Raw genomic sequence first — 16,136 nt, forward strand, 5'->3', positions numbered from 1 at the left:
CTGCAAGAGGAAAGCCTCGCTCCGCGATCTCCGACAGCGCTAATGGAGAAATAACGAGTCAAACAGATTTCACATTCTCTGGGATTCGGAACTTATTACAGAACGCAGAATCGTCAGTTAAGGTACAGGGCCATAACGATAGGCGAGTGAGGTCTAGGATGGTTATCAAGTTGGAAGAAAAGGGCAAACTTACTCAACAATGTGTCAAACATAGGTGAAGTAAGGGTAACATTAGACGACGTCAGGCTGTAGCTCCCAACGATGCAGTTTTAGAGCAGAAACGTCAAGATAACATCGAGGGAGTGGGACAAACCCTTACTTTTCAGAATTCCGAATGAGGAATGCAAGGGAGGGATTAAGGCACCAAGGCAAATAGTTGGTAGCCTGTTGAAAGTAACGAAGGACCTATTAAAGAAAGGACAAATCTTGAAAGTGTATAACTCACGAGATAACATACAAGTCGCTCAAATGTGAGTACTCGCAAGCAAAAGAGTCAGCGATATTCGAAATTATTGTATAGGAAAGATCGAGGAAGAAGTAAAAAAGTTCTAGCATAAAATCAGTGAGATAAAACTTACTATGGGAGAAGGATACATGTATGACTTGAAAGACAAGCTTGGTAATACCAATTATATTTTCGGTGTTGTTATAAAAGCTGCAAAATAATTGTTACTGGCCTTCAATTTAACCCGAGCAGCCTTGAAACCTTAGTGGATAGGAGTGATGAACAGGATAGAGAGGCTACTTCCATACCTGGCGATGAAGTTTAAGGGAAATGCAGGATATGTCCGCAAGGAAAGCGGCAGGAGGAAATGAAATAACTGTCAGTTTAATGAAAGATGGAGGAAATATGCTAGAAAATATTTCCCTCCTTTTTTGCTTTCGGCTTGGGATCAAGTGCAAGTTATCAATCAGGAAATTAAGAAAAGTGCGGTGTACAATCAGATTATCTATATGGTTGTAGAAGGCATCTGATTCAGTTGAAGCACCAGCATTTGTAGAAATATTGCGTAATCAAAAAGTAACAATACCAGACGTGAATATCTCAGAAAATATATACAGTGCTTTCACCGTAACCTTCTTTCTTGAATAGAAAAGCAAAAGAAACTGCCTATGAAGAAAGTGGTCAAATAAGAACCCACTGTTTGAAATTCTAATCACTAAGTACTTGGATGAAGTATTCAACCTATTAGACTGGAATGTCGGAGGTGTGAAGAATAATGGAGAACTCCTCAACAACCTTCGGTTTGTAGATAACATTGGCCCGTTCTTTATTGAGGACCTTAACCAAGAACGCGTAAGATAATTTTTGAAGGATAAATGTAGAAGAGAAGGATTGTGTTTAGTAGACATGGTAATTGGTCACAGGGGATTCAGATCAAGAAAACAAAATTTAAGAGATAACATAAATACGGTTGGATTTAATACAGCTGTCATTACCGCATTCTGAATGGGAGCTTGCGACTGTCGTAGAAGAAGAGTTCACATGTGTTGCATTGTGCTGGTGTTATTATACTGTTGAAAACGTCTATGGCGAAAAACTTCCATCGGAAAGTTTTGCAATTCCATACCCGCACCTAACTTTATGCATCACTGGCGCTGCTTCCTTTCCACTGGAATCCATTTTGTCACTGTAATGGTCCGTCGGTTATCGTGCCTAAGCATTACATGGTGTGCCAGGCTGCACTTTTTCTCCTAAAGGAAATAGTAAAATCAGCTATTCCTGCTTGCTCTCTGATCTGCACAAATTTTTCTGTCTCGTAATGTGACACCTAACATTTTTCTTTTCATTGCTCCTTAAATGCAAGGGTGTTGAATATAAGCTCGACAGCAATATTACGACCGTATAATGAGCAATGAAACGAAAATTTTTTGACGTAACATTAAGAGACAGGCAGACAGCAGTGTAGATAAGAGAGAAAATGGGGATGGTCCACATTCTAATCGATAGTAGGAGAAAAAAAATGGAGTTGGGCAGGTGATGTTACTGGTAGGTCCGATAACCGAGGGACCATTAGAACTACATAATAGCTGCCATGGGGAGGGAAGCACCATCGAGGACGTAGAAAATTAGGTGAAGTGATGAAATTGTAAAATTTACGGGGGTAAGTTGATATCAGCTAGCGTACAACACAGGGGTCTTGTACACAAAGACACAAAAGCTGGACAACTCGCCCCCTCCTTATCACGCATACCTTGCTCCTTCAGGGCTGGGCGTTGAGCTGGTTGGTGCTGCATTAACGGTACATTTCTCGTAAGACTGCACAATTTGCAGCTCATAACAATGTGACTCTACTTATGTCAGGGCACTGTAATGCGATAACTACATGGCGTTCCTCCCCTACGTACTGCAGAGTGTGTAGTTTTGGATCCCACCAGCGACAAGTTGTGTTTTAGAGGACGTGTACATTTGTTTGCCATGACCATTTCTATATTTCCATTAAAATGAACTAATAAGTTACCCCATACTTCCCATAGCTTTTTCTACTGGTTACTTCAGATGGTTCTAGCTAACAAAAATCTGGGCCCTTTGTTCCCCTCTCTGGTTTACTTATCGCGAACGGGAACCATTCGGTAGGTTTGATGTCTTCGAGTAGCATACAGGTGTGTATTGGGCCGGGTGTCCTCGAAAATATTGTTACGTGTGGGAAGACACAGATGAAAGAGGCCATATACAGGGCTATTTACACTGAAGCCAGACCGTCAGGCCGACACTCGCTCGCGCTAAGGGCAGAGACCCACTTCGTCGTCAATCTCACCGCGGCTCGTCCTTGAGCTTCGCTCGATGATATCGTAATACTACACCCCTGCCGCAAAAGCACCATCACGGTGCTGTTTAATAACCAAGGCGCAAGGAGAGTTGTACGATTTGAGTGAGGCGACCTGGACAATGACATTGGTTGTCACAGCGCAGGACGTAGTGGGCGTGGCTAGAACAATTTCCCAGGTGACATCGGTCACGTGGCGGAGCACGCGATATGGGCCTGTGTAGCAGGAAAGCAATTTTTCACACAGGCCAACTTTACGCGATGGTGACCAAAGCAAGACGAGGATACCGGGCACAAAGTGGACATCGTGGTGAAGGTGGTCGTAGCATAGCTTTTGTTTGCCTTGAGAGAATTATAGACGAGCGCGCGCAAGTTGGCGAGATTGGTCAGCATGGGCGATAACGTCACGGTCATAAGCGCTAGTTGAAGCTGTGGTGGACGGAAGCAGGGTCCAGTGGTAGCGTCGGTTCACGGCCATACAAGTGGTAAAAAGGTGAGAAGCCAGCAGTTTCGAGACGGGAAGAGTTGTACGCCAAGATAATGTAAGGTAGAGCCTGGTCCCAGTCGTGGCATTCGTCTGAAACGTGTTTGGATAGCATGTCAGTAAGGGTTTGGTTCAAACGCTCAGTGAGGCCATTCGCTTTAGGGTTGTAGGAGGTTATAAATTTATTCTTTTTTGAGCAGGCACGCATGATGCCGTCAATTACTTTGGCTAAGAACGAACGTACAGTCACGGTCTGTTAGCAATTGACGCGGAGCACCATGAATCAAAATGATATCATGCAGGAGGAAGTCTGTAACAACAGTTGCGCAACTGGTCGGAATAGCGCGGGTTACGGCGTAGTGGGTCGCGTAGTCCGCCGCGACTGGAACCCACTTGTTTCCTGACGTAGATTCCGGAAATTCGTCGAGAAGGTCTAAGCCGATACGCCGGAAGGGCTGGGCAGGGATGTCGGGCGGCTGCAGGTAACCAGCGGGGAGATGCGAAGGCTTCTTGCGTCGTTGGCAAAGTTCACAAGCGGCGACGTAACGTCGTACGGAACGGGCAAGGCCCGTCCAGAAGAAACAGTGACGTACAGGGTCATAGGTTCAAGCTGCACCGCGGGGTGCTGCCGTTGGGGCGTCGTGAAGCACTTCTAGTACGGTTGAGCGGGGGTGTTTAGGTATGAAAAGTAGGAACTCAGAGCCATCCGGATGAAGGTTAGGACGGTACAGAGTACCGTCGCGGAGGACGAAGAGGCGTAGAGTGGCATCGGCTGGAGAGTGTTCAAAACGGTCGATGAGTGAGTGCTCTGACGTGGGCGTCACGACGTTGCTCGTCGGGGAAATGAAGCAGCTGCGATACAGAGAATACGCACGCAGCACCGGTAATATTTGAGAAGTCGGGGTCATGAACAGGGTAATGCGACAAGCTGTCAGCGTCTTGGTGCAGGCGGCCAGACTAGTAGATCACGGAATATGAAAATTCTTGTAGCCTCAAAGCCCATCGGCCATGCCGGCCTGTAGGATCTTTTAGCGATGAGAGCCAACAGAGAGCATGATGGTTAGTGACTTGCCATATTGCCATATTTGCCATATTACGTGTGCCGACAATGTACACTGCGTCATGTTTTTATTTTATCGCATACAAGCTGCGTGGTGTACTTGAAGTATCCGCACACGATGATGAATTTTTTCACTTGATATTGTGCACTTCCTATGCAGGTGCGCGTTCTTGATTGAAAATCAAGCTTTCTTTTGTTATTCAGTTTCCTAAAGTTTTTGAGTTCGTTTCAGCAATATTTACTCACTAGCAGGCCTTAGATAAAACGGCAAATTTTCTTGGGTGAGGCTAAAAAAACCACATTGCGCATTTTGATCCTTGCAGTCTTTCACATGCAAAAGCTAATATAATAATCCCCATGCTCACATCGAATGACTAAAAAATTTCTGCTTCCACAGAAACTTCTCCGATGACACCTTCTGGAGGTAAAGCAACGCCTATCCTGAGCACCTTTGAGCCTCCGATTTCAGTTGCGATACCAGCGGCACCAGTCCCCACGGCACCACCACCAATGAGCACGCCATCGACAATTATTGGAATCACAAGCACAGCCATTGCCAGCAGCCCCACGCCATCAACATCTGCCACTCCAACTCGTAAGTTGTTCTTGCGCAAAGTATCCTGCGCAGCTGCTACTTTTAGCATTGAGTGCATTTACGAGAGCCCTAGACAAGGGAAGGCCTAAGAAAGAAAATTTTTTACATGGATGTTTAAACATTATATTACTCCTTCACCGATGCAAACAATTGCTTCTATCATGTGCAGCACATCTTTATGTTCACTGCAAGAGGAAAGCCTCGCTCCGCGATCTCCGACAGCGCTAATGGAGAAATAACGAGTCAAACAGATTTCACATTCTCTGGAATTCGGAACTTATTACAGAACGCAGAATCGTCAGCTAAGGTACAGGGCCATAACGATAGGCGATTGAGGTCTAGGATGGTTATCAAGTTGGAAGAAAAGGGCAAACTTACTCAACAATGTGTCAAACATAGGTGAAGTAAGTGTAACATTAGACGACATCAGGCTGTAGCTCCCAACGATGCAGTTTTAGAGCAGAAACGTCAAGATAACATCGAGGGAGTGGGACAAACCCTTACTTTTCAGAATTCCGAATGAGCAATGCAAGGGAGGGATTAAGGCACCAAGGCAAATAGTTGGTAGCCTGTTGAAAGTAACGAAGGACCTATTAAAGAAAGGACAAATCTTGAAAGTGTATAACTCACGAGATAACATACAAGTCGCTCAAATGTGAGTACTCGCAAGCAAAAGAGTCAGCGATATTCGAAATTATTGTATAGGAAAGATCGAGGAAGAAGTAAAAAAGTTCTGGCATAAAATCAGTGAGATAAAACTTACTATGGGAGAAGGATACATGTATGACTTGAAAGACAAGCTTGGTAATACCAATTATATTTTCGGTGTTGTTATAAAAGCTGCAAAATAATTGTTACTGGCCTTCAATTTAACCCGAGCAGCCTTGAAACCTTAGTGGATAGGAGTGATGAACAGGATAGAGAGGCTACTTCCATACCTGGCGATGGAGTTTAAGGGAAATGCAGGATATGTCCGCAAGGAAAGCGGCAGGAGGAAATGAAATAACTGTCAGTTTAATGAAAGATGGAGGAAATATGCTAGAAAATATTTCCCTCCTTTTTTGCTTTCGGCTTGGGATCAAGTGCAAGTTATCAATCAGGAAATTAAGAAAAGTGCGGTGTACAATCAGATTATCTATATGGTTGTAGAAGGCATCTGATTCAGTTGAAGCACCAGCATTTGTAGAAATATTGCGTAATCAAAAAGTAACAATACCAGACGTGAATATCTCAGAAAATATATACAGTGCTTTCACCGCAACCTTCTTTCTTGAATAGAAAAGCAAAAGAAACTGCCTATGAAGAAAGTGGTCAAATAAGAACCCACTGTTTGATATTCTAATCACTAAGTACTTGGATGAAGTATTCAACCTATTAGACTGGAATGTCGGAGGTGTGAGGAATAACGGAGCATGCCTCAACAACCTTCGGCTTGTAGATAACATTGGCCCGTTCTTTATTGAGGACCTTAACCAAGAACGCGTAAGACAATTTTTGAAGGATAAATGCTGAAGAGAAGGATTGTGTTTAGTAGACATGGTAATTGCTCACAGGGGATTCAGATCAAGAAAAGAAAATGTAAGAGGGAATATAAATACGGTTGGATTTAATACAGCTGTCATTACCGCATTCTGAATGGGAGCTTGCGACTGTCGTAGAAAAAGATTTCACAAGTGTTGCATTGTGCTGGTGTTATTATACGGCTGAAAACGTCTATGGCGAAAAACTTCCATCGGAAAGTTTTGCAATTCCATACCCACACCTAACTTTATGCATCACTGGCGCCGCTTCTTTTCCACTGGAATTCATTTTGTCACTGTAATGGTCCGTCGGTTATCGTGCCTAAGCATTACATGGCGTGCCAGGCTGCACTTTTTCTCCTAAAAAAAATAGTAAAATCAGCTATTCCTGCTTGCTCTCTGATCTGCACAAATTTTTCTGTCTCGTAATGTGACACCAAACATTTTTCTTTTCATTGCTCCTTAAATGCAACGGTGTTGAATGTAAGCTCGACAGCAATATTACGACCGTATAATGAGCAGTGAAACGAAAATTGTTTGACGTAACATTAAGAGACAGGCAGACAGCAGTGTAGATGAGAGAGAAAATGGGGATGGTCCACATTCTAATCGATATTAGGAGAAAAAAAATGGAGCTGGGCAGGCGATGTTACTGGTATGTCCGATAACCGAGGGACCATTAGAATTACATAATAGCTGCCATTGGGAGGGAAGCGCCATCGAGGACGTAGAAAATTAGGTGAAGTGATGAAATTGTAAAATTTACGGGCGTAAGTTGATATCAGTTTACGTACAACACAGGGGTCTTGTACACAAAGACACAAAAGCTGGACCACTCGCCCCCTCCTTATCACGCATACCTTGCTCCTTCAGGGCTGGGCGTTGAGCTGGTTGGTGCTGCATTAACGGTACATTTCTCGTAAGACTGCACAATTTGCAGCTCATAACAATGTGACTCTACTTAGGTCAGGGCACTGTAATGCGATAACTACATAGCGTTCCTACCCTACGTACTGCAGAGTGTGTAGTTTTGGATCCCACCAGCGACAAGTTATGTGTTAGAGGACGTGTACATTTGTTTGCCATGACCATTTCTATATTTCCATTGAAATGAACTAATACGTTACCCCATACTTCCCAAAGCTTTTTCTGCTGGTTACTTCAGATGGTTCTAGCTATTAAAAATCTGGGCCCTTTGTTCCCCTCTCTGGTTTACTTATCGCGAACGGGAACCATTCGGTAGGTTTGATGTCTTCGAGTAGCATACAGGTGTGTATTGGGCCGGGTGTCCTCGAAAATATTGTTACGTGTCGGAAGACACAGATGAAAGAGGCCATATACAGGCTATTTACACTGAAGCCAGACCGTCAGGCCGACACTCGCTCGCGCTAAGGGCAGAGACCCACTTCGTCGTCAATCTCACCGCGGCTCGTCCCTTGAGCTTCGCTCGATGATATCGTAGTACTACACCCCTGCCGCAAAAGCACCATCACGGTGCTGTTTAATAACCAAGGCGCAAGGAGAGTTGTAGGATTTGAGTCAGGCGACGTGGACAATGACATTGGTTGTCACAGCGGAGGACGTAGTGGGCATGGCTAGAACAATTTCACAGGTGACATCGGTCACATTGCGGAGCACGCGATATGGGCCTGTGTAGCAGGAAAGTAGTTTTTCACACAGGCCAACTTTACGCGATGGTGACCAAAGCAAGGCGAGGATGCCGGGCACAAAGAGGACATCGCGGTGAAGGGGGTCGTAGCGTTGCTTTTGTTTGCCTTGAGAGAATTATAGACGAGCGCGCGCAAGTTGGCGAGCTTGGTCAGCATGGGCGATAACTTCACGTGCATAAGCGCTAGTGGAAGCTGTGGTGGACGGAAGCACCGTCCAGTGGTAGCTTCGGTTCACGGCCATACAAGCGGTAAAAAGGTGTGAAGCCAGCAGTTTCGAGACGGGAAGAGTTGTACGCAAAGGTAATGTAAGGTAGGGCCTGGTCCCAGTCGTGGCGTTCGTCTGAAACGTGTTTGGATAGCATGTAAGTAAGCGTTTGGTTCAAACGCTCAGTGAGACCGTTCGTTTTAGGGTTGTAGGAGGTGATAAATTTATGCTTTATTGAGCAGGCACGCATGATGTCGTCAATGACTTTGGCTAAGAACGAACGTACAGTCACGGTCTGTTATAATTGACGCGGAGTACCATGAATCAAAATGATATCATGCAGGAGGAAGTCCGTAACATCAGTTGCGCAACTGGTCGGAAGAGCGCGGGTTACGGCGTAGTGGGTCGCGCAGTCCGCCGCGACTGCAACCCGCTTGTTTCCTGACGTAGATTCCGGAAATTGGTCGAGAAGGTCTAATCCGACAGGCCGGAAGGGCTGGGCAGGGATGTCGGGTGGCTGCAGGTAACCAGCGGGGAGCAGCGAATGCTTCTTGCGTCGTTGGCAAAGTTCACAAGCGGCGACGTAACGTCGTACGGAACGGGCAAGGCCCGGCCAGAAAAAACGGTGACGTACAGGGTCATAGGTTCAAGCTACACCGAGGGGTGCTGCCGTTGGGGCGTCGTGAAGCACTTCTAGTACGGTTGAGCGGAGGGATTTAGGTATGACAAGTAGGAACTCAGAGCCATCCGGATGAAGGTTACGACGCTACAGAGTACCGTCTCGGAGGACGAAGAGGCGTAGAGTGCCATCGGCCGGAGATTGTTCAAAATGGTCGATTAGTGCTCTGATGTGGGCGTCACGACGTTGCTCGTCGGGGAAATGAAGCAGCTGCGATAGAGAGAATACGCAAGGAGCACTGGTAATATATGAGAAGTCGGGGTCGTGAACAGGGTAACGCGACAAGCTGTCAGCGTCTTGGTGCAGGCGGCCAGACTAGTAGACCACGGAATATGAAAATTCTTGTAGCCTCAAAGCCCATCGGCCAAGTCGGCCTGTAGGATCTTTTAGCGATGAGAGCCAGCAGAGAGCATGATGGTTAGTGACTTGCCATATTGCCATATTTACCATATTACGTGTGCAGACAATGTACAATGCTTCATGTTTTCATTTTATCGCATACAAGCTGCGTGGTGTACTTGAATTAACGCACACGATGATGAATTTTTTCGCTTGATATTGTGCACTTCCTATGCAGCTGTGCGTTCTTGATTGAAAATCAAGCTTTCTTTTGTTATTCAGTTTCCTAAAGTTTTTGAGTTCGTTTCAGCAATATTTACTCACTAGCAGGCCTTAGATAAAACGGCGAATTTTCTTGGGTGAGGCTAAAAAAAACTATATTACGCATTTTGATCCTTGCAGTCTTTCAGATGCAAAAGCTAATAGAATAATCCCTATGCTGACATCGAATGACTAAAAAATTTCTGCTTCCACAGAAACTTCTCCGATGACACCTTCTGGAGGTAAAGCAACGCCTATCCTGAGCACCTTTGAGCCTCCGATTTCAGTTGCGATACCAGCGGCACCAGTCCCCACGCCACCACCACCAATGAGCACGCCATCGACAATTATTGGAATCACCAGCACAGCCATTGCCAGCAGCCCCACGCCATCAACATCTGCCACTGCAAATCGTAAGTTGTTCTTGCGCAAAGTATCCTGCGCAGCTGATAATTTTAGCATTGAGTGCATTTACGAGAGCCCTAGACAAGGGAAGGCCAAAGAAAGAAACTTTTTTACTCAGATGCTTAAACATTATATTACTCCTTCACCGATGCATATAATTGCGTCTATCATATGCAGCACATCTTTATGTTCACTGCAAGAGGAAAGCCTCGTTCCGCTATCTCCGACAGCGCTAATGGAGAAATAACGAGTCAAACAGATTTCACATTCTCTGGGATTCGGAACTTATTACAGAACGCAGAATCGTGAGCTAAGGTACAGGGCCATAACGATAGGCGAGTGAGGTCAAGGATGGTTATCAAGTTGGAAGAAAAGGGCAAAGTTACTCAACAATGTGTCAAACATAGGTGAAGTAAGGGTAACATTAGACGACGTCAGGCTGTAGCTCCCCACGATGCAGTTTTAGAGCAGAAACATCACGATAACATCGAGGTAGTGGGACGAACCCTTACTTTTCAGAATTCCGAGTGAGCAATGCAAGGGAGGGATTAAGGCACCAAGGCAAATAGTTGGTAGCCTGTTGGAAGTAATGAAGGACCTATTAAAGAAAGGACAAATCTTGAAAGTGTATAACTCACGAGATAACATACAAGTCGCACAAATGTGAGTACTCACAAGCAAAAGAGTCAGCGATATTCGAAATTATTGTGTAGGATAGATCGAGGAAGAAGTAAAAAAGTTCTAGCATAAAATCAGTGAGATAAAACTTACTTTGGGAGAAGGATACATGTATGACTTGAAGGACAAGCTTGGTAATGCCAATAATATTTTCGGTGGTGTTATAAAAGCTGCAAAATAATTGTTACTGGCCTCTAATTTAAACCGAGCAGCCTTGAAACCTTAGTGAAAAGTAGTGGTGAACAGGATAGAGAGGCTACTTCCATACCTGGCGATGAAGTTTAAGGGGAATGCAGGATATGTCCCCAAGGAAAGCGGCAGGAGGAAATGAAATAACTGTCAGTGTAATGAAAGATGGAGGAAATATGCTAGAAAATATTTCCCTCCTTTTTTGCTTTCGGCTTGGGATCAAGTGCAAGTTATCAATCAGGAAATTAAGAAATCTGCGGTGTACAATCAGACTATCTATATGGTTGTAGAAGGCATCTGACTCAGTTGAAGCACCAGCATTTATAGAAATATTGCGTAATCAAGGAGTAACAATACCAGACATGAATATCTCAGAAAATATATACAGTGCTTTCACCGCAACCTTCTTTCTCGAAGAGAAAAGGAAAAGAAACTGCCTATGAAGAAAGTGGTCAAATAAGAACCCGCTGTTTGAAATTCTAATCACTAAGTACTTGGATGAAGTATTGAACCTATTAGACTGGAATGTCGGAGGTGTGAGGAATAACGGAGAATGCCTCAACAACCTTCGGTTTGTAGATAACATTGGCCCGTTCTTTATTGAGGACCTTAACCAAGAACGCGTAAGACAATTTTTGAAGGATAAATGCTGAAGAGAAGGATTGATTTTAGTAGACATGGTAATTGCTCACAGGGGATTCAGATCAAGAAAAGAAAATTTAAGAGAGAATATAAATACGGTTGGATTTATTACAGCTGTCATTACCGCATTCTGAATGGGATCTTGCGACTGTCGTAGAAAAAGAGTTCACAAGTGTTGCATTGTGCTGGTGTTATTATACGGCTGAAAACGTCTATGGCGAAAAACTTCCATCGGAAAGTTTTGCAATTTCATACTCACACCTAACTTAACGCATCACTGGCGCCGCTTCCTTTCCACTGGAATCCATTTTGTCACTGTAATGGTCCGTCGGTTATCGGGCCTAAGCATTACATGGCGTGCCAGGCTGCACTTTTTCTCCTAAAGAAAATTGTAAAATCAGCTATTCCTGTTTGCTCTCTGATATGCACAATTTTTTCTGTCTCGTAATGTGACACCTAACATTTTTCTTTTCGTTGCTCCCTAAATGCAAGGGTGTTGAATATAAGCTCGAGAGCAATATTACGACCGTGTAATGAACAATGAAACGAAAATTGTTTGACGTAACATTAAGAGACAGGCAGGCAGCAGTGTAGATAAGAGAGAAAATGGCGATGGTCCACATTCTAATCGATATTAGGAGAAAAAAATGGAGCTAGGCAGGCGATGTTACTGGTAGGTCCGATAACCGAGGGACCATTAGAACTACATAATAGCTGTCATGGGGAGGGAAGCGCCATTGAGGGCGTAGAAAATTAGGTGAAGTGATGAAATTGTAAAATTTACAGGGGTAAGTTGATATCAGCTAGCGTACAACACAGGGGTCTTGTACACAAAGACACAAAAGCTGGACCACTCGCCCCCTCCTTATCACGCCTACCTTGCTCCTTCAGGGCTGGGCGTTGAGCTGGTTGGTGCTGCATTAACGGTACATTTCTCGTAAGACTGCACAATTTGCAGCTCATAACAACGTGACTCTACTTATATCAGGGCACTGTAATGGGATAACTACATGGCGTTCCTCCCCTACGTAATGCAGAGTGTGTAGTTTTGGATCCCACCAGCGACAAGTTATGTTTTAGAGGACGTGTACATTTGTTTGCCATGACCATTTCTATATTTCCATTAAAATGAACTAATATGTTACCCCATACTTCCCATTGCTTTTTCGACTGGTTACTTCAGATGGTTCTAGCTAACAAAAATCTGGGCTCTTTGTTCCCCTCTCTCGTGTACGTATCGCGAACTGGAACCATTCGGTAGGTTTGATGTCTTCGAGTAGCATACAGGTGTGTATTGGGCCGGGTGTCCTCGAAAATATTGTTACGTGTGGGAAGACACAGATGAAAGAGGCCATATACGGGCTATTTACACTGAAGCCAGACCGTCAGGCCGACACTCGCTCGCGCTAAGGGCAGAGACCCACTTCGTCGTCGTTCTCACCGCGGCTCGTCCCATGAGCTTCGCTCGATGATATCGTAATACTACACCCTGGCCGCAAAAGCACCATCACGGTGCTCTTTAATAACCAAGGCGCAAAAAGAGTTGTAGGATTTGGGTCAGGCGACGTGGACAATGACATTGGTTGTCACAGGGGAGGACGTAGTGGGCGTGGCTAGAACAATTTCACAGGTGACATCGGTCACGTGGCGGAGCACGCGATATGGGCCTGTGTAGCAGGACAGCAGTTTTTCACACAGGCCAACTTTACGCGATGGTGACCAAAGCAAGACGAGGATGCCGGGCACAAAGTGGACATCGTGGTGAAGGGGGTCATAGCGTTACTTTTGTTTGCCTTGAGAGAATTATAGACGAGCGCGCGCAAGTTGGCGAGCTTGGTCAGCATGGGCGATAACGTCACGGTCATAAGCGCTAGTTCAAGCTGTGGTGGACGGAAGCAGCGCCCAGTGGTAGCGTCGGTTCAGGGCCACACAAGTGGTAAAAAGGTGAGAAGCCAGCAGTTTCGAGACGGGAAGAGTTGTACGCAAAGATAATGTAAAGTAGAGCCTGGTCCCAGTCGTGGCGTTTGTCTGAAACGTGTTTGGATAGCATGTCAGTAAGCGTTTGGTTCAAACGCTCAGTGAGACCGTTCGTTTTAGGGTTGTAGGAGGTGATAAATTTATGCTTTAATGAGCAGGCACGCATGATGCCGTCAATGACTTTGGCTAAGAACGAACGTACAGTCACGGTCTGTTAGCAATTGACGCGGAGCACCATGAATCAAAATGATATCATGCAGGAGGAAGGCCGTAACATCAGTTGCGCAACTGGTCGGAAGAGCGCGTGTTACAGCGTAGTGGGTCGCGTAGTCCGCCGCGACTGCAACCCACTTGTTTCCTGACGTAGATTCCGGAAATTGGTCGAGAAGGTCTAAGCCGACACACCGGAAGGGCTGGGCAGGGATGTCGGGCGGCTGCAGGTAACCAGCGGGGATCTGCGAAGGCTTCTTGCGTCGTTAGCAAAGTTCACAAGTGGCGACGTAACGTCGTACGGAACGGGCAAGGCCCGGCCAGAAAAAACGGTGACGTACAGGGTCATAGGTTAGAGATACACCGAGGTGTGCTGCCGTTGGGAGGTCGTGAAGCACTTCTAGAACGGTTGAGCGGAGGTGTTTAGGTATGACAATTAGCAACTCAGAGCCATCTGGATGAAGGTTACGACGGTACAAAATACCGTCTCGGAGGACGAAGAGGCGTAGAGTGGCATCGGCTGGAGAGTGTTCAAAACGGTCGATGAGTGAGTGCTCTGACGTGGACGTCACGACGTTGCTCGTCGGCGAAATGAAGCAGCTGCGATACAGAGAATACGCAAGCAGCACTGGTAATATTTGAGAAGTCGGGGTCGTGACCAGGGTAACGCGACAAGCTCTCAGCGTCTTGGTGCAGGCGGCCAGACTTGTAGACCACGGAATATGAAAATTGTTGCAGGCTCAAAGCCCATCGACCAAGCCGGCCTGTACGATCTCTTAGCGATGAGAGCCAGCAGAGAGCATGATGGTTAGCGACTTGCCATATTGCCATATTTGCCATATTACATGTGGCGACAAAGCACAATGCTTCATGTTTTCATTTTATCTCATTCAAGCTGCGTGGTGTACTTGAGTTATCCGCACACGATGATGAATTTTTTCACCCGACATTGGCCACTTCCTATGCAGGTGCGCGTTCTTGATGGAAAACCAAGCTCTCTTTTGTTATTCATTTTCCTAAAGTTTTTGAGTTTGTTTCAGCAATATTTACTCATTAGCAGGCCTTAGTTCAAACGGCGAGTTTTCTTCGGTGAGGCTGACAAAACTATATTGCGCATTTTCCACTTTGCAGTCTTTCACATGCAAAAGCTAATAGAATAATCCCAACGCTGACATCGAATGACAAAAAAATTTCTGTTTCCACAGAACCTTCTCCGATGACGCCTTCTGGAGCTGGAGCAACACCTGTCCAGAGCACATTTGAGCCTCCGAGTTCAGTTCCGACACCAACGGCACCAGTCCTCACGCCACCACCACCAATGAGCAGGCTAACGAGAACTATTAAAATCACCAGCACAGCCATTGAAAGCAGCCCCACGCCCTCAACAACTACCACTAGAGCTCGTAAGTTGTTCTTGCGCAAACCGTCTTGCGTAGAAGCTACTTTTAGGATCGAATGCATTTCCAAGAGCCCTAGACAAAGGAAGGCCAAAGAAATAAAATATTTTGCTCAGATGCCTAAACAATAAATTATTCCTTCGCCGATGCATATAATAGTTTTATCATGTGCAGCACATCTTTATGTTCACTGCAGGAGGAATGCCTCGCTCCGCGATCTCCGACAGCGCTAATGGAGAAATAATGGGTCAAACAGATTTCACATTCTCTGGAATTCCGAACTTATTAGATAACGCAGAATCGTCAGGTACGGTACAAGGCCATGACCATAGCCTAGTGAGGTCTAGGATGGTTAGCTAGTTGGAAGAAAGGGCAAAGTTAGTCAACAATGTGTCCAACATAGACGAAGGAAGGGTAACATTAGACGACTTCAGGCTGGAGCTCCCAACCATGCAGTTTTAGAGCAGAAACATCAAGATAACATCGAGGTAGTGGGACAAACCCTTACTTTTCAGAATTCCGAATGAGCAATGCAAGGGAGGTTTTAAGGCACAAAGGCAAATAGTTGGTAGCCTATTGCAAGTAACGAAGGATCTATTAAAGAAAGGACAAATCTTGAAAGTGTATAACTCACGAGATAACATACAAGTCGCTCAAATGTGAGTACTCACAAGCAAGAGAGTCAGCCATATTCGAAATTATTCTGTATTAAAGGTCGAGGAAGAAGTAAAAAAGTTCTAGCATAAAATCAGTGAGATAAAACTTACTTTGGGAGAAGGATACATGTATGACTTGAAGGACAAGCTTGGTAATGCCAATAATATTTTCGGTGGTGTTATAAAAGCTGCAAAATAATTGTTACTGGCCTCTAATTTAAACCGAGCAGCCTTGAAACCTTAGTGAAAAGTAGTGGTGAACAGGATAGAGAGGCTACTTCCATACCTGGCGATGAAGTTTAAGGGGAATGCAGGATATGTCCCCAAGGAAAGCGGCAGGAGGAAATGAAATAACTGTCAGTGTAATGAAAGATGGAGGAAATATGCTAGAAAATATTTCC

At 45.1% G+C, this 16,136-nt stretch overlaps 1 protein-coding gene across 4 annotated transcripts in view; it reads left to right on the top strand.

The window, feature by feature from the left end:
* The window catches only part of LOC139053363 (uncharacterized), a 200,738-nt gene that overhangs the window by 14,582 nt on the left and 170,020 nt on the right, over positions 1–16,136 (top strand). For 2 of the 4 annotated variants that reach the window (XM_070530374.1, XM_070530375.1), the window contains exons 4-6: positions 4,710–4,907; positions 9,797–9,994; positions 14,888–15,085. In XM_070530374.1, coding sequence (XP_070386475.1) covers positions 4,710–4,907; positions 9,797–9,994; positions 14,888–15,085 — 594 coding nt within the window. The remainder of the gene's footprint in view (positions 1–4,709; positions 4,908–9,796; positions 9,995–14,887; positions 15,086–16,136) is intronic. The other 2 variants (XM_070530376.1, XM_070530377.1) reach the window with 1 other exon arrangement.

Source organism: Dermacentor albipictus, unplaced genomic scaffold (assembly GCF_038994185.2).
Source record: "Dermacentor albipictus isolate Rhodes 1998 colony unplaced genomic scaffold, USDA_Dalb.pri_finalv2 scaffold_98, whole genome shotgun sequence".
Lineage (NCBI taxonomy): Eukaryota > Metazoa > Arthropoda > Arachnida > Ixodida > Ixodidae > Dermacentor > Dermacentor albipictus.